The sequence below is a fragment of the Lagenorhynchus albirostris genome, chromosome 2, assembly GCF_949774975.1.
Source record: "Lagenorhynchus albirostris chromosome 2, mLagAlb1.1, whole genome shotgun sequence".
Taxonomy (NCBI): Eukaryota; Metazoa; Chordata; class Mammalia; order Artiodactyla; family Delphinidae; genus Lagenorhynchus; species Lagenorhynchus albirostris.
In genome coordinates this window covers 50,413,814-50,432,085 of record NC_083096.1, presented here as the reverse complement: position 1 = coordinate 50,432,085, position 18,272 = coordinate 50,413,814, and the positions used below count along the sequence as shown (strand labels likewise).

At 37.1% G+C, this 18,272-nt stretch overlaps 1 protein-coding gene across 1 annotated transcript in view; it reads left to right on the top strand.

Annotated features, from left to right (window-relative positions):
• AXDND1 (axonemal dynein light chain domain containing 1) overlaps positions 1–18,272 on the top strand; it is a 77,601-nt gene that overhangs the window by 4,317 nt on the left and 55,012 nt on the right. The window contains exons 5-10 of the mRNA XM_060132423.1: positions 1,073–1,193; positions 2,221–2,306; positions 4,426–4,482; positions 6,180–6,282; positions 7,537–7,658; positions 17,632–17,772. Coding sequence (XP_059988406.1) covers positions 1,073–1,193; positions 2,221–2,306; positions 4,426–4,482; positions 6,180–6,282; positions 7,537–7,658; positions 17,632–17,772 — 630 coding nt within the window. The remainder of the gene's footprint in view (positions 1–1,072; positions 1,194–2,220; positions 2,307–4,425; positions 4,483–6,179; positions 6,283–7,536; positions 7,659–17,631; positions 17,773–18,272) is intronic.

The window sequence follows — 18,272 nt, the reverse complement described above, 5'->3', positions numbered from 1 at the left end:
CACTGCAGTCCTTGGAACCTGTGGATACGTACCTTACATGGCAAAAGGTACCTTACATGGCAAAAGTTACCTTGATTTGGCATTGGCAAGAGACAAGAGGAGGGTGACTGTAAAATTAATAAGTGTTAGTGACAGATATTGAGGACAAAGGATGGGATGGAATCAATTATGGATGCTGAGATTTTTGATGAGTAGAGTGGTGCTGCTAACTGACAGAATTAGTGAATATAGAAGGGTGAAAAGTGAGAATGAAGGAGAATTATTCAGTCATATCTAGAGGTAACAAATATGATAAGGTGAGATTTGATAGCATTGCCAAGGGAGAAAGTATAGGGAGAGCACAGAAGGATGAGGACAGGACGTTGTGGAGCATTTCCATTTGGTAGGCAGGAGGTCACAGAGATGTTCAAGAAGGGGTAGGTAGGATGAGAGAACCAGGAGAGTCCAGTCATACAGAGGACAGAGGAGAGGAGAGTGTTTTTAAGAAGAGAGGTGATCAACCCTGGAAAATATTCCAGGAAAATAGTGGAAGATGAGAACTGATGACTTAGCTGTAGAAAGTCATCCTCAGCTTTCTGGAGAATGATTTCCCAACTGCAGGGAAATTTTAAGAAGTCTGATGTTTAGCAGAAAGTGAGAGATAGATAGATCAAGGTAACTTGACAACAATGTATGGTCAAGGGAAGATTTTTAGAAGGGGAGAAGACTTGAGTTATAGACCAGGGGGAATGTTCCAAGAGAGAAGGAAATACACAGAAATTAGGATTGATGGAATGAGGTCCCCAAGGATGTGGGCAAAGATGAAATGAAGGACTTAAGTGGAGGAAATAATCCTGGGGAAGAGAATATATCTTAACATGAGGCTGAAGGAAAGGCGAATGAGAAATTTGACCTGGAGAAGAGGAAGAGTGCGGGGGGGAAAAATGCCTCAGCCTTCTTAGTAAAGTATGAGGTAAGGAGACCAGTTTTGTGTCCCTTTGTATCCACTAGAAGGATGTGTATGGACTTTACCCACTCTTATCCAGTAGCCAGACAAAATTTATTTTGTAAATATATTTTTCTTATCTTTTAGGGATATTTCTTTTCTGTATGATGTTAAATATGTTAAAGGAGAGACTAGGGAGAGCACAGTTTGTCCCCCACAAATGGACCGTTCATTACAGTCACGTGATGGTGTCCTTGTGCCTCATAAGGTAAATAAAGTATTTGACAAATAATTTCCTCTCCCTCTCTCTACTTAAAAAAAAAATTTCCCCCAAATATAAAGCCATGTCATACTATAACAACCTGCATTGTTTATGTTTTCATAGCACTTTCTAATTATTTCTAGAAAAGGGCATTTAGTGGGAGATGATCAAACATATCTTATTTTAAGCCATTTTCCAAACTACAGTTATTTACTTTAATCTGGATAATACAGTGTAGGAGACTAGATTTTTTTTAAAAGAAACCAACAGTTTAAAGTTGTAGAATTCTTGAAAGTAACACAACATTGTAAATCAACTGTACTTCAATTTTAAAAAAGGCAGAAAAAAGAATTGTAGAATTCTTATTTTTGGCTTGTTGCTAAGGTAAATTTTACATTCCTATTGAATTTTAAAGTCAATAGATTTTTGTGTAATTAATACTAAAACCAAGATTGTTCTTTAATTCATGGCTAATTTTTAATTTTATTTATTTTTAACATTTATTTATTTATTTTTGGCTGCGTTGGGTCTTCGTTGCTGTGCGTGGGCTTTCTCTAGTTGCAGTGAGCGGGGGCCACTCTTTGTTGTGGTGCATGGGCTTCTTATTGCGGTAGCTTCTCTTGTTGTGGAGCACGGACTCTAGGTGCGCGGGCTTCAGTCTTCATGGCACATGGGCTCAGTATTTGCGGCTTGTGGGCTCTAGAGCACAGGCTCAGTAGTTGTGGCACACGGGCTTAGCTGCTCGGTGGCATGTGACATCTTCCTGGACCAGGGGTCGAACCCACGTCCCCTGCATTGGCAGGTGGATTCTTAACCACTGAGCCACAAGGGAAACCCCTTGGCTAATTTTTTAATTTGTGCTCTGCTAAAAGTTTATTACTCCTTGCCATGACCCATATTACTAATATTGTTATTTCTCTGATCAAAATCTCTTAATAAATAGTATCCCTTTGGTATAGAAATTAGGATTTGTGAAACTCAATTTTTTTCATCTGCTTGTTTTCATTCTTGTTGTTCTTTCTTTCTTTTTAAGCCAAAGAAACTAACAGATACTTTGATTCCTGAAGAATTTCATATTGTGTCAAATACAGGAGTTTCAGGTTTGGAGTGTTATGATGAGTGAGTACTGTGGTATATACTGAATATCTGACAAGTTGAACTGTTTCCTACTTCCCAGACATAGAGGAACCTGAGCAGTTCACTCATGTTCCCAAGCAATATCTACACTGAAGTGAGTAAACATCTGGCTTACCATCCTAATACAATTTAAGAAAGGTATCAAAAACTAATGAAAAAAGTCTTACTTAAAAGAGTTTGAAGCAACAAGAATTTACTGTATAGCACAGGGAACTGTGCTATTACAAGATATTGAATATCTTGTAATAACCTATAATGGAAAAAAATCTGAAAAAATATATAACTGAATCATTTTGCTGTATACCTAAAACTAACATAATATTGTAGATCAGTTATATTTCAATTTAAAAAGAGAGTTTGAGATTTTAGTTTAGATTAAATCGTTCTCTGTCTTTTCCTACTGTTTAATTTTGAATTAAAAAAAAAATAGATCTTTGTTCTGAACGCTTGCTATGCCTCTTTGGGAATGGTTTTGAGCAATGACAAAGGAAAGTAGCCCTCTAAGTTGGAATCTATAATGCACACTCTAGGGCTTAGCTCCAGACTTCAGACTAGTCATTTCAAGTTTTCTTTGATTTCTGCTAATGGGATTGAAAATGGGATCTTGCTTTTATTTTCTGAAACAACACTTGAATGTTTCATGGTTTAAAAAACTAGAACTTTGGATTAGGTTTTATAGTAAAATACCCAGAAGCTGTCACTCTTTTTACCTTATCCAATACGTATGTTAAGTGGCATTTCCTTATGATGGTGGGTTTCAGAACAATATTTTGCCAAAGGGAACTAAACGGAACTCATTTTTTGGGTAACTTTTAATTCTTATGTAATTTCAAAATTATAAAAAAGTTACAAAAATGGGACAGGGAATTCCTGTATACCCTCTATCCTGACTCACTGAGTGTTTACATTTTGCCTTATTTGCTTTAATACACACACACACACACACACACACACACACACTTAAACTATTCAAGAGTAAGTTGGAGTCCCTCATGACCCTTTGCCACCAAATACTTTAGTGTGTATTTCCTTGTAACCCACTATTTATAGATCTTTTTGATGACTTTTTTAGCTCCATCATTCTTGTATATATTAGTTGCCATTTTACAATATAGACTCATAGATTTCTGTTTTTTTCAGTGAGTTATAATTCTTTGCTATCATTGATGTTCAAATTTTTCCTGATTTTGCTAATGCCAGATCCTTTGAGCTGGCTCTTGTGTTCTTTAGGCATGTCCCCATCATTCTTTGAATGTTCTCTTATTTTCTGGCTCAATAAGATTTTCAGGTTCATCTTGTATTTCCCAGCTCCAGCTTTGGAGTGAGCTATGAGTCACTTCTCCACGGAGTACTGTTTGCCTTTTAGTGTAGAAGCGTTCTTAGAAACCAAGATCTGGGTGCTAGGTGTACTCATTGCTCCTGGGGTATCATTGCTTCTAGTCCCTCTCACATACTCATTTTTGAAACGTTTTTGAGTCTTTATATTCCCTGAATATTTTTCACTAATCTAAATTCTGAAAGTGGACCTTATTAACCAACTGTGTTCCAGTAGGGGGCAGAACCAAAGGAAGTGTTTTTTAACTAGGGGAAGAAAAAAGATATATAAATAATAATGAATTTGAAGAATTACCATGAGATTCTCATTGTGATACCCATTTAGGTATAAGCAAGTACTTCCAGAGGACAGATAAATATGCTGGGCATCAGGAAGCTTGGCTTCTAGTTTCAGCTCTGCTTATTAATTTTATAACCTGTTTAGTCACTTAACTTTGTTGACTTCAGTGGTCTTAAAACATTCTTCCACCTTTGAAATGTCATTTTTCTTAATGAATCAAAGAAATTTTTGTATTGTGATACACTGAGGAATGTGATTAAAGCTCTTTTACTTAAAATTTTTTAAAATATGATAAGTATCATTATATCTGTGTCTGTAGATGTCTAAGGCTATTTAAGTATCCTCTTGTGTGTAAAACGATGGACCTGTCTGATTGTCTCCAAGCTTCTCAATTCTGTGAGGTCTTAAGTTTTTCATGTCTTGTTATGTGATAAATAGGCCAGACAGTTTTCTTACAATAATATTTACCTGTCTTATTTATTGCAGCAAATATACTACTCTCCTCACAGATAGTGAAAATAGACTATTGCTCTTCCCATCCATGTAAGTATTGTTTATTTTTGAGAGTGTTTCTAAGAAGGAATAACTATATACACATATTCTTCTTTTTATTGGTACTTTATTACACAAAAATATTAAAATTACTGCAGAAAGCCAAGACAATAATTGCCTACAATTCTATCATTTAATCAGTGTTTTCATTTGTCCAACTGCATATTGATTTTTTTTTTTTTTTTTGTGGTACGCGGACCTCTCACTGTTGTGGCCTCTCCCGTTGTGGAGCACAGGCTCCGGACGCGCAGGCCCAGCGGCCATGGCGCACGGGCCCAGCCGCTCCACGGCATGTGGGATCCTCCTGGACGGGGGCACAAACCCACGTCCCCTGCATTGGCAGGTGGACTCTCAACCACTGCACCACCAGGGAAGCCCTGCATGTTGTTTTTTTACATATTTATAATAATATCAAAGTGCTAAAAACACTTTTTTTTTTTACCATTTTAAATGGGTTTTTTTGGGTTTGTTTTTAAATTTTATTTTATTGTGGTAAGAATACTTAACATGAGATCTATCCTCTTAATAAAATTTTAAGTGTGCAATACAATATTGTAATTATAGGCACAGTATTGTACAGCAGAACTGTAGAACCTTGCATAACTGAAATATTATGCCCATTGATGAGCAGCTTTCCATTTCCTTCTCCCCTCAGCCCCTGCAAACCACCATTCCACTTTCTGATTCTATGAGTTTGACTATTTTAGATACCCCATGTAAGTAGAATCACACAGTATTTGTTTTTCTGTGACTGGCTTATTTCACTTAGCATAATGTCCTCTAGGGACATTCATGTTGTTGCATATTGCAGAATTTCCTTCTTTTTTTAAGGCTGAACAATATTCCAGTATGTATGTATGTATGTATGTGTGTGTGTGTATACATATATATATATGTATACACACACACCACATTTCCTTTATCCATTCATCAATGGATCAAGGGTTGTTTCCACATCTTGGCTGTTGTGAATAGTGCTTCAGTGAACTTGGGAGTGTTAATGTCTCTTCAAGATCCTTTTTTTTTTTTTTTTTTCTTTTGGCCACACCATGCGGCATGCAGTATCATAGTCCCCTGCAGGGATCAAATCCGTGCCCCCTGCAGTGGAAGCATGGATTCTTAACCCCTGGATATCCGGGGAAGTCCCTCTCTTCAAGATCCTGATTTCAAGTGGGATTGCTGGATCATATTTTAAATACTTTTATATTCTAAATATAACCATTAGTGTTTCTCCATTTTGCTATAGGCTTCTTTTCTTTTTTTTTCTTTTTTTTTTTTTTTTAGGCTTCTTTTCTTATCTATCCCTTGTCCCTTTTCTTTTATATTGTGAAGTAGCGGATCTTAGCAGCTTGGTGTTTATTACTCCACATTTTTCTGTGTTCTTACAATCTTACACAATAGGGGTATAGAGTTTTTTTGGGAGGTGGAACATTATTTTCTTTTATGAAAAAGAGGATCATACTATTTGCATTTTTGTTAGTTTTTGTTTTGTTTTGTTTTTGTATTTTGTTTTACTGTATTATTGATATCCCACTAGATTAGTATTGTACATATAGGTATAATGCTTTAAAATACCATTAATATTCCATAGTATGTACATTTTCTTTATACATATTATGTTCCTTTTGCCATCTGAGCATGACCTATTGTAACATTAATTATATATGTCTGCCATCTTAATCTTTTAGGAAACCTAATAAAAGAGTAGAAGTGGTCCAGCTGAATGATGTGATGGATGCTATGCTAGAGAGGGCTGGTGTGGAAAATCAGGCATATACAGGGCCAACCAAGGTAATTACAAAGATCAATGTAAACCAGTGGTTAAGAGCATGCACTCTGGAGGTAGAATGCCTGGATTGGACTCCTGACCCTGCCGTTTATTAGCTGACGACCTTGGGCAGGTCATTTAATGTATTTGTACCTTGATCTCCTCATCTGTAAATTACAGATAATAATATTATTTACCTCATAGGGTTGTTGTAGAGATTAAATGACATAATGAATGTAGATTGCTTAGGACAGTGCTTGGCATGTGGTAAACATTGTATAATTAATTTTTAGTCATTATTATTGTATTTAATTGAATATAAGGCACCACTGATTATAAGACCCTTATTATTTTATGTACCACTAAAAACATTGCCAATTAAACCATGCTTTCTTATCACTTATAATTTTTATTTTGCACCTAATGAAAGAGCTCTTTCAGTCTTACATAGATACAGATGTTTTTCTTTATGGGGCTATTTCTCTTTTGTTTTATAAGTTTTTATTTTTATAGAATTTGAAACTTATAGACAAGGTCAATATAAGGCACTCCTGTAACCTTTACCCAGGTTTGGTAATTGTTTACACTGTGCCCTATTGGCTTTGTCATTCTCTTTCCCTCTCTGTGTATCTCTATGTGTATGGTTTTTTTCTGAACCATTTTAGAGTAAGCTGGCAACCTCATGCCTCTTTATCACCAAACATTTTAGGGTATGTTTCCTATAAATAAGGACAATCTCATACATCCATAATATAGTTATCAAAATCAGGAAATTTAACATTGATATGATAGTATTATCTAATATAGTTCATATTCAAGTTTCAAATTTTATTAATTGTCCCTGTAATGGCTTTTATAGCTATTTTCCCCTCCATTTTGGGATCCTAGGATCACACAGTGCTTTTAGTTGTCATGTTCCTTTAGACAGCTATAATCTGAAACTGTTCTTTGTTTTTCTTGACCTCAATATCTGTAGAATGTTCCTTAATTTTGGTTTGTCTGATGTGTACTTATTCAATTCAGGCTTTGTATTTTTGGCAGGTATAACATAGTGGTGATATTGTGACTTTCTCAGTGCATCATATAAAGAGGTGCATGATTAGACATAGATTTTTTTTAATATATCATTTTTTATATATGTTTATAAAGGAAAATGTAAGTGAACAAATTAATCAAGGTGTTTCTAAAACTTATTCACATTGAGTGCTTACCTCCTAAGATGTTTTTTACTGGCAAGACTGTAATAAATACTGATTATCTTACTTATCTTTTGCCAGATGCACAAACTATTTCATATATTGAAGAAGGAACAGACCATTTATAATATAGTATTTCATGAACTTATTCGACAAGTCAGTGTGGACTGTGCAGATAGAGGAGAACTACTATCCAAAATCAGGTTAGAGCTGTTATTGGAGTACCCCAGTTTCCTCCTGAATTTTATATTAGAATTATATTTATATCTGCTTTTAAGAAAATCACAGGGCTTCCCTGGTGGCGCAGTGGTTGAGAGTCCGCCTGCCAATGCAGGGGACACGGGTTCGTGTCCCAGTCCGGGAGGATCCCACATGCCGCGAAGCGGCTGGGCCCGTGAGCCATGGCCGCTGAGCCTGCGCGTCCGGAGCCTGTGCTCCGCTAAGGGAGAGGCCACAACAGTGAGAGGCCCACATACCGCAAAAAAAAAAAAAAAAAAAAAAAAGAAAATCACAGAAGTAATTTCTCTATTGATAATAAGGGACCTAAGTGCATTTCTATTATATTTTCTATAGTAAAAATATATTAGTTGAGAACTTCCTTAAGGTGATTTCTGTTGGGATGTTTGGCACCATATTCTTTTTTGATTGGGAGTGAAGTGCTACATGGAAAAGTAGAAACAGTATAGATTCTGGAGACAGACCAGTCTGATTTTAAATCATCATCTAGGTGTGTGACCTTGGTAAAAGTCTACCCCTTAGTTTGCTTATTTGTAAATGAAGACAATAACTATGTAAAAATTTTTCTTTTTTAAAAAAAATTAATTTAATTACTTAGTTAATTTTTGGCTGCATTGGGTCTTCATTGCTATGCACGGGCTTTTTCTCTAGTTGTGGTGAGCGGGGCCTACTCGTCATTGTGGTGTGTGGGCTTCTCACTGCAGTGGCTTCCCTTGTTGTGGAGCACGGGCTCTAGGCACACAGGCTTCAGTAGTTGTGGCACGTGGGCTCAGTAGTTGTGGCTCGTGGGCTCTAGAGCACAGGCTCAGTAGTTGTGGCGCACGGGCTTAGCTGCTCGGTGGCATGTGACATCTTCCTGGACCAGGGGTCGAACCCACGTCCCCTGCATTGACAGGTGGATTCTTAACCACTGTGCCACCAGGGAAGTCCCACTATGTGAAAATTTTCCATTCTTAAATGATATTTACTGAGTTTCTACTCTGTGTCAGGCATTAAGATGCTTCATAGAATAATGCAAGCACAGAAGTAGGTGCTCAATACGATAATTATTATAGATGATGATGATAACTATTATTACTATAATTCTTTTCCTTATGACTATGGCACTTTCCAAAAGCAGAAAGGAATAGTAGAATTAGAATACTGGGTTCAAATTACACATCTGTAGCTTCCTTGCCATGAAACCATAGGCAAATTATTAGATTTCTCTGAATATCTGTTTCTCCTGAATGGGAATTAATAATATGAACTTGCCCTATTAGCCACTATCTGATTTGTGGAAACAGAGTCTGCCTATCTGACAGTGCTGAGAAACTAGGAGCAAAGCCATTAATAGGAGACTGGTCAAGAATAGATACTAAGGGGTAAGTTGTTGGAACACCATCAAGAGCTTCAGAAGGCCCAATTAGAATGAGGATAGGGGCAACTAAAGGCTCAGTTGTCACTCTAAGAACAAAGCCAGGAGAGATAGATGAGGAATCATTGCAGAGGAAGTAGATAACTAACTGTGTATCCAAACCTTCCTTTAATGAGGAATTGGTGTGAGTGGGACTCTTCCAGCTGATTTCAGGAGTTAGCTTCTAGGGGCCAAAATAGGGTGGGGCCCTATTCCAGGAAGTCTAGACAGAAAGAGATAGGCAGGCAAGTCAAAGCCAAATTTCTTTAAGAAAAATTGAGCCAGACACTAGGGAGACAAAAATACTAACTCTAAAGTGCCAGAGTTAGGATCAGAATAGGGTTTCAAAGCTAAGATTTTAGAATGGGGTAGAGTTGGAGTTTAAGGATACACAGTACGTGGGGATAAGCAATGAGGTTTCAGGGTGGTTGCTGCAAACATTCATGATGTGTTTGTGAAATGGTGAAACATTCAGTAGGTCCAGAATGATCTATTGTCCGGCATTTTGTTGTGTTAGGAGCTCTTTGAAGGTCTAGGGCCTACCTTCAATGAGGAAGACTTCTGTTGTCCTGAGCCTGGTATCTTCTAAAGTCCTCCCTGTTTCACAGGATTGTTGTGAGGATCCAGTAGCTGTCCCCAATAAATGGTAACACCATGCATGCCCTGGAAATACTCTATATCAGCCCCATTTGCTTGTCACTATAGTTTTCTGCTCTGTCTTTTTTTTTTTTTTTCTGGCTGCATTGGGTCTTTGTTGCTGTGCCCAGGCTTTCTCTAGTTGAGGAGAGCAGGGGCTACTCTTTGTTGTGGTGCACAGACTTTTCATTGCAGTGGCTTCTCTTGTTGCAGAGCACGGGCTCTAGGCACGCAGGCTTCAGTAGTTGTGACTCTCATGCTCTAGAGCGCAGGCTCAGTAGTTGTGGCACATGGGCTTAGTTGCTCCATGGCATGTGGGATCTTCCTGGACCAGGGATTGAACGAACACATGTCCCCTGCATTGGCAGGCAGATTCTTATCCACTGCACCACTAGGGAAGTCCCTGCTCTGTGTCTTTCTGATCAGCTTGTGTGTGTCTCTGCTTTTCATGCGACTGTCTCTTAGGCCTGTTACTGTAGAAGGAGGGTTTCATATGAAACAGAGGTTCATAATAACCATTTTTTATAGAGGGAAGAATGACAGATTGGTTATAAGCTGAATAAGACTCAGATTACACAGAAGTAGGGCTACTGCAGTAATTATTTTTGGTTGACACTATAAATATCTTTGGATGCAGGCATCTGACATTTTTCAGTTATTGTTATTTTCATTTTTTCCAATATTTTATTAAGGGAATTTCCAAATACCCATATAAAATTTGAAAGAATTTTACTGTAAGCACACATATATCTAGATTCTGCCGTTAACATTATACTGTTCTCACTTTATTGCTTGTCTGTCCATCTAGCCATGCTTCTGTTTATCCACCAACTTCATGTACTTCAAAGTAAAATGCAGACATCAGTGTATTTCCCTCAGATACTTCAGTGTGTCTGTCATTAATCAGAGTGCATTATTTATTTGCCTTTTTTTCCTTTTTAAGTAAAATTTACATATAATAAAATGAACAGGGCTTCCCTGGTGGCGCAGTGGTTGAGAGTCCGCCTGCCGATGCAGGGGACACGGGTTCGTGCCCCGGTCCAGGAGGATCCCACATGCCGTGGAGCGGCTGGGCCCGTGCGCCATGGCTGCTGGGCCTGCGCGTCCGGAGCCTGTGCTCCGCAGCAGGAGAGGCCACCACAACAGTGAGAGGCCCGCGTACCGCAAAAAAAAAAAAAAAAAAAGAACAAATCTTGTCTGCATTTGTTGACTTTTGACAGATACATACACTTAAATAACCCAAACGCTTATCAAGATATAGGGTATAACGGCCACCTCACAAAGTTCCTTAATGCTCTTTCCCTGGAAATGCCCACCCCTCCTTCTCCAGAAGTTCTGACTTCTTTGAATCTTAGATTAGTTTTGCCTATTTAGGAACTTCATACAAATGGGATCATACAGTATATACTCTTTTATGTAAGGCTTCTTTCACATAGCATGTTTTTGAAATTCATCCACATTGTGCATGTATGGGCAATTTGTTCTTTTTTATTGCTGAGTGGTATTCCATTGTATGAATGGAACAAAATGCAGTTTATCTGTTTTCCTATTGATGGGCACTGTTTCCAGTTTGGGGCTATTATGAATAAAGCTACTGTGAACATTCTTGTAAGAATCTTTCTGTGAACATGTGCTTTCATTTCTTGGGTAAATATGTAGAAATGGGATTGCTAGTTCATAAGTTTGGTTTTTTTAATTTTTTTCAAAAATTGTTTATTTTTACACAAATTTTAAAGATTACTTTCCATTTACACTTATTCAAAAATATTGGCTATATTCCCCATGTTGTACAAAACATGATAAAGTAAGTTTATCTATTTATTTATTTATTGGCCACGCCTCACGGCATGCAGGAGGATAATCATACTTTTCCCTAAAGTGTTTGTACCATTATATACAGTATATACCATTATATACTCCTGCTAACAGTGTGTGAGAGTTCTGGTTGCTCCATATTTTTGCCAACATTTAGTTATGTAGTTCTTTTTAATTTTGGACATTATGGTGGATGTATAATAGTATGTTATTATGCTTTTAACCTACATTTCCCTGCCAACTCTTTTTTTTTTCTTTTAAGATTTATTTATTTTTGGCTGTGTCAGGTCTTAGTTGCAGCACGTGGGATCTTTTTGTTGAGGCATGTGGATCTTTTGTTGCAGCACGTGGGCTCTTTGCTGTGATGCGTGGGCTTCTCTCTAGTTGTGACATGCGGGTTTTTTTTTCTTCTCTTCTTTAGTTGTGGTGTGCAGGCTCCAGGGCGGGTGGGCTCTTTAGTTGTGGTGCTTGTCCCAGAACGCATGGACTCTGTAATTTGTGGCATGCAGGCTCTCTAGTTGAGGCACGCAAGCTCAGTAGTTGTGGCACACAGGCTTAGTTGCCCCATGGCATATGGCATCTTAGTTCCCTGACCAGGGATTGAACCCACCTCCCCTGCATTGCAAGGCAGATTCTTTACCACTGGACCATCAGAGAAGTCCCTCCCTGCCAACTTTTGATGTTGAACACTTTTTCATGAGCTTCTTGACCATATATTCTTTTCGTGAAATGTCTGTTCAAATCTTTTGCCTAGTTTTAAATCAGGTTGTTTGTCTTTTTATTATTGAGCTTTAGGAGTTCTTTATACATCTCAGAAACTAGTCTTTTGTTATATATATAATTTTATTTTATATTTACATATATTTTAATGTATTTTAAAACATACATACATTTGACCCTTGAACAATGTGAGTTTAAACTGCATGGGCCTACTTAAGCATGGATTTTTTTTTTTTTCTAATAAATACAGTACTACATGATCCATGGTTGGTTAAATCTGTGGATTTGAAACCTTAGATACAGAGGGCTGACTATGGGACTTGAGCATCGTTGGATTTTGGTGTCCACAGTGGATCCTGGAACCAATCCCCCACAGATACCAAGGGATGACTGTCCACAGATTTTTAACTGCAGTGGAGTGGGCACCCCAACCCCTGCAGTGTTCAAGGATTGACTATACTTAATATTTTCACCCAGCTTGTTACTTACCTATTCATTTTTTAAAAAATGTGTTCACCTTACTTTCTTTTAAAAAATAAAAAGTTTAAAAAGAAATAGTTTTAGGACTTCCCTGGTGGTGCAGTGGTTAAGAATCTACCTGCCAATGCAGGGAACACGGGTTTGAGCCCTGGTCCGGGAATATCCCACATGCCATGGTGCAGCTAAGCCCATGCACCACAACTACTGAAGCCTGCACACCTAGAGCCCGTGCTCCTCAACAAGAGACGCCACCATAATGAGGAGCCCATGCACCGCAACCAAGAGTAGCCCCCGCTCGCCGCAACTAGAGAAAGCCCACGTGCAGCAATGAAGACCCAACGCAGCCAAAAATAAATAAATAAATAAAATAAATTTATAAAAAACATAGTTTTAGATGTACAGAAGAAGTGAACAGATAATACAGAGAGTGTCCCTATACCCCTCTGTCCTCTGTATACAGTTTCTCTCATTATTAACATCTTGTGTTAATGTAGTATATTTGTTATAAGTAATGAAACAATATATCAATATTATTGACTGAAGTTCATAGTTTACATTAAGGTTTATTCTTTTGTTATACAATTCTATGGGTTTTGACAAATGCATATTTTTCAACCATAGAAAGGAATGAAGTACTGATACATGATTTACCATGGATGAACCTTGAAAACATTATGCTAAGTGAAAGAAGCTAGTCACAAAAGATCACATACTGTATGATTCAGTTTATATGAAATGTCCGGAAGAGGCAAATCTAGACAGAAAGTAGATTAGTAGTTGCCAGGAAATGAGAGAAAGAAGAATGGAGAGTGACTGCTAACGGGTACCGTTAAGAGGTGTTTGAGGATGATGAAAATACTCCAGAATTAGATAGGTTGAGGGTTTCACAACTTTGTGAATATACTAAACACATTATCGTACACTTTTAAAGGGTGAATTTTATGGCATGTAAATTATATCTTAATCAAAATTACGAAGTGTTCCTTAGTAGTCATCTCATCATTGTGATTCCTCATTTACATTGCCGATATTACTTTGTGTATCAAATTTCACATAAGAAAAAATTTAAACACCTCTTTTATATAAGTGTTATCTACCTTCCTATAACTTCTACCTGCTAATCCTAATTTTGTACTCTAAAAATCCTCAAAAGAAGTCCATTCTTCCTTTCATCTTATAGCTCTTTAAATATTTGAAAACAGGCTTTTTGTCTTCCTCTTATGCATTCTGTTAAGCTAAACATCCCCAGTTCTTTCAAGTTTTCTTAGTGAAATATACTACACATGGAAAGCACACTAATTTGTCCATGTTGATTTCAAAATATGGTATCAGTCGGTATCACAACATTACAGTATCATACAGAATAGTTTCATGGTCCTAAAAACCCTTGTGCATCACCTATTTATCCCTCCTCCCTTCCCATCCCCCCTCACCCTGAACCCTCAGTAACCACTGGTCTTTTTACTGTCTCTATCCTTTTTCTCTTTTCTAGAACATCATACAGTTGAGGTAATATGTTATGTGGTCTTTCCAGACTGGTTTCTTTACTCTCACTTGAATTTTAATCTGATGAAAAATTTCCTGACCATTATTTTGTGGAATTCATTAAATTCTGGGCATTTAATGCCAGAATATCATTGCTTTGGAACAATGATATGCTTTGGAACAATTTGACTATGATGTGTTTTGGTGTAGTTTTCTTCATGTTTCTTATGCTTGGTATTCATTGAGATTTTTGGATCTGTGAATTTATATTTTTCATCAAATATGGAAATTTTTTGGCTCATTTTTCTTCGAGTATTTTTTCTGCCCTTCCCCTCTTCAGGGGAGTCTATTTACACATATATTAGGCCACTAATAATGAAATTATCCCACAGGTCACTGGTGTTTTGAAATCTTTATTTTTTTCTCTTTTACTGTTCATTTTGGATAGCTTCTATTGCTGTATCTTCAATTTCACTAATCTTTTCTTCTGCAGTATCTAATCTGCTTTTAATCCCATCCAGTGGTATTTTCATCTGAGACACTGTAGTTTTCATTTCTAGAAGCTCAGTTAGGGTCTTTTAAAAAATACTATCCATGTCTTCTTAACTTTTTTTTTTTTTTACATCTTTATTAGAGTATAATTGCTTTACAATGGTGTGTTAGTTTCTGCTTTATAATAAAGTGAATCAGTTATGCTCCTTAACTTTTTGAACATATGGAATATAGTTATGATAACTTTTAATGTCCTTATCTGTTAATTCTAACACTTATGCCATTTCTGGGTCAGTTTTGATTGATTGATTTTTCACTTCATGGTTGTGTTTTCCTACTTCTTTGCATGCTTGGTAATTTTGATTGAACGGCAGACATTGTGAATTTTACCTTATTGGATACTATGTATTTTTGTACTCTTAAAAATATTCTTGAGCTTTATTCTGGGACACAACTGTTACTTGAAAACAGTTTGACCTTTTGGGACCTTTGGGCAGGACCAGAACAGTGCTCAATTTAGGGCTAATTATTCCTGAATACTGAGACTAGACTTTTCTTTGTATTCTATCCACTGCCCCATGAATCATGAATTTTTCCAGTTTGGCTAGGTGGAACAGGCATGATTTTGAGCCATGTGTGAGTGCCAGGCACTCTTACCTTTGATCCTTTCAGATGGTTCTTTCCCTGGTCTCAGAAAGTTTCTTCACATTTATGCCCTGATCATTACTTAGCTGAATACTTGAGGGGGACCCTCTGTAGACCTCCAGAGCTCTCTGTGCAGCTCTTTTCTCCCTGGTAGCTTGTCCTCTGAACTCTAGCCACTTTCATCTTTCTAGACTCTTAGCTCTGTCTCCTTAAATTAGGGAGTCCAGTGGGGTCCTCATGGGTTCCATCTCCTTATTGCATGGCCTGAAAACTCTCTCAGGCCAGCAAGTTGGAGCAATCATAGTGCTTACCTTATTTATTTCTGGTGTCTCAGGAATCACTTTCTTTCATTGCTTGATACCCAGTGTCTCAAAAATTGTTTCACATACTGTGTCTTTTTTTGTTGTTGTCATTGTTATTTTAGGAAGGAGAGTGTATTTGTTTCCTCTGGATTTCTTTTTTTATTTCTTGCACCTATATCTGTACCACAATCCTATGTATAAATTAATGTCCTTCATAAGTTTTGGAGAAGTACCAGTGATGATCTCTTTGATGAATGTCTGTTCTCTATTCTCTCTGTTTTCTCTTTCTGGAACTCTGATTAGACTTATATTAGATCTTCTCATTCTATGCTCTTCGTCTCTTTATCTCTATTTCATAATTTCCACCTCCTTGTCTCTGTGCTGCATTCTGGGTATTTTTTCCAGGACATTAATACTCTCTTTAGCTACATCTATTCTGCTGTAACTCATCTATTGAGTTTTACAGTTTGATAATTACATTTTTCCCCTGAGAGTTCTGTTGGTTTGTGTCCATATCTGTCTCATCATATTTGATAAGTTTTTTGTTGCTTCTTCATGTTTAAATTCCATCTTTTATTTCTCAGACATTTCATACATAGTATTGTATTCTAAATCTGATAATTCTAATATATGAAGACCATTGGTATCTAAATCTACTGTGTGTTGTTTCTTCTGTGTCTCATTCATGATGGTTTATTTACATGAGTATTTTCCAGTCTTTGCTTGTGTGACTAATATTTGGCTAATCTTAATCATGAAATCCTCAGGGTATAAATCATGGATGCTTCCTGAAGAGATGATTTGTATTTTTTCTTTTCTGGAATCCTGGCTCCATCCAATAGCCCTACTCCCAGGTTGCCCACTTTGAAGAAAGCCCAAGACTTAGCCTCTGGGACCCAATGTTGGTATTTTTACTGGGCCACCTCTGACCTTGGGTTTTCCTAGCGAATACTGGTTACCACTTCACACTCCATTGTTAGCTTACCGTATTTAGTTTGTTGTTGTTTTTTCATCCCTAGAGACTTCTATTTCTTTCTGTGAGCCCAGTAATGCTTCAAGAAGTATGCTTTATCATGGATATAGTTGTGTTGTAATGGGAGGGCCCTTCAGAATATTTTGTCTCTATATTGCCATGAGGGAGGGTCTTAAAGAAGGTGTTTTAAAAATTGATACGTCCCAATGTATGAGCTGCACATTGAGCTGATAAACTCCCTGTCACTTTAAGTGTTTAAGCAAGGGCTGGATAATTCTTTCTGTCAGTGGGTGAGAGATCAAGCTAAATGATTATTTCAACTCAAAGATATTAAAATTCTAGGGTCTCAGGCTTAGAATACAATACCTAGATCACTTTTAAAATAAATGAAGACTGCTTAGTTATAGTATTTATAATTTATCATCTGTGATCATTTCCAAATATTTTGTTTGGTTTTATTCAGAAGCAAGAGAAATTACTTCTTAGCACTTAAAGACTTCTTTGTCTTTGTTTATTTTTAAACAGTTGGTGTCTTTTTACATTTGGGTCAGTTTGAGAAAGTGGTTTTATTCATGAATTCAACTATTTACAAAAAAAACTATTTAGAAAAATTCCACTATATTCAAGGCACTCTGTTAGATGTTGTAAATTTGTAAATACGTAAGACATAGTTTTTATCCTGATAGAGTTTATAATTTAGAAGAAGAAATAAAAAAAGTCCTTATTTTGTTTTACATCTCAGACATTATATTCCAAATATGACTCTGATTAAAATTCTCCACAGTTCATTCACTTGGAATGCGCATTCATTCATGAGCATGGCAGGAATTCACAGCCTAGATCCTTTTCTTTTTCTGTCTTTTTCTCCCCACATATCTTTTGTGAGTATCTGTTCGCTATTTCTTTCCCTAACATTACTTTCTCTCTCACATATTTTCTGGCTTGTTTTTCCTTTTCTTCTGCATGATGTCTTGTTTTCCTTCTTTCTCATACAGAGAGCGGTATGTACAAATGCTTGATCAAATTGCCTGGCATATGACTGACTTCTACAAAGACATGGTAACTCAGCGAGTGATGGACCAGCGCATTTTAGAAGAACTGTACAATTTTAATAATGTTATTGAGGAACTGATCAGGTAAAAACTGTGCTTATCAAAGCCCTGTCTCTAAAGAGAGTAAAAAATACTCAGGGAAAGTAGAATGATTAAAGGTGAGGACTCTCTGATTCTCTTTTCGTGTTTTGCAAGAGACCAGAAAGACCTGGATGTAACTGTAGAGACATGGGTTACACAGGTTAACACAAAACTAGGGGTCTGTTGTATGTTTGATAGGGAAAAGACTCTTGTTCTTCCTTCCAAAATAGAGATGCTTATCTTAGCTTGGTTTACAGAGCAGCACCATGATTATGGATGTTAAGGTTCAAATCCCAAAGAGAATAAGCATTATATATAATAGCAATCACATTTAGTGATCAACCAACCTTGTGGCCAGATGATTAGTGACAAGAATGAAGAGGATAGGATAGGCATGTCAGAGGGTAGGACAGAGCAGCCTTAAGGCCTTGCCTGCCAGCATCTGCCTTCACTCCATTCTAGAGAATCCTCCCCATCTTCTTTCTGCCTTTTCTAGCCAGTCT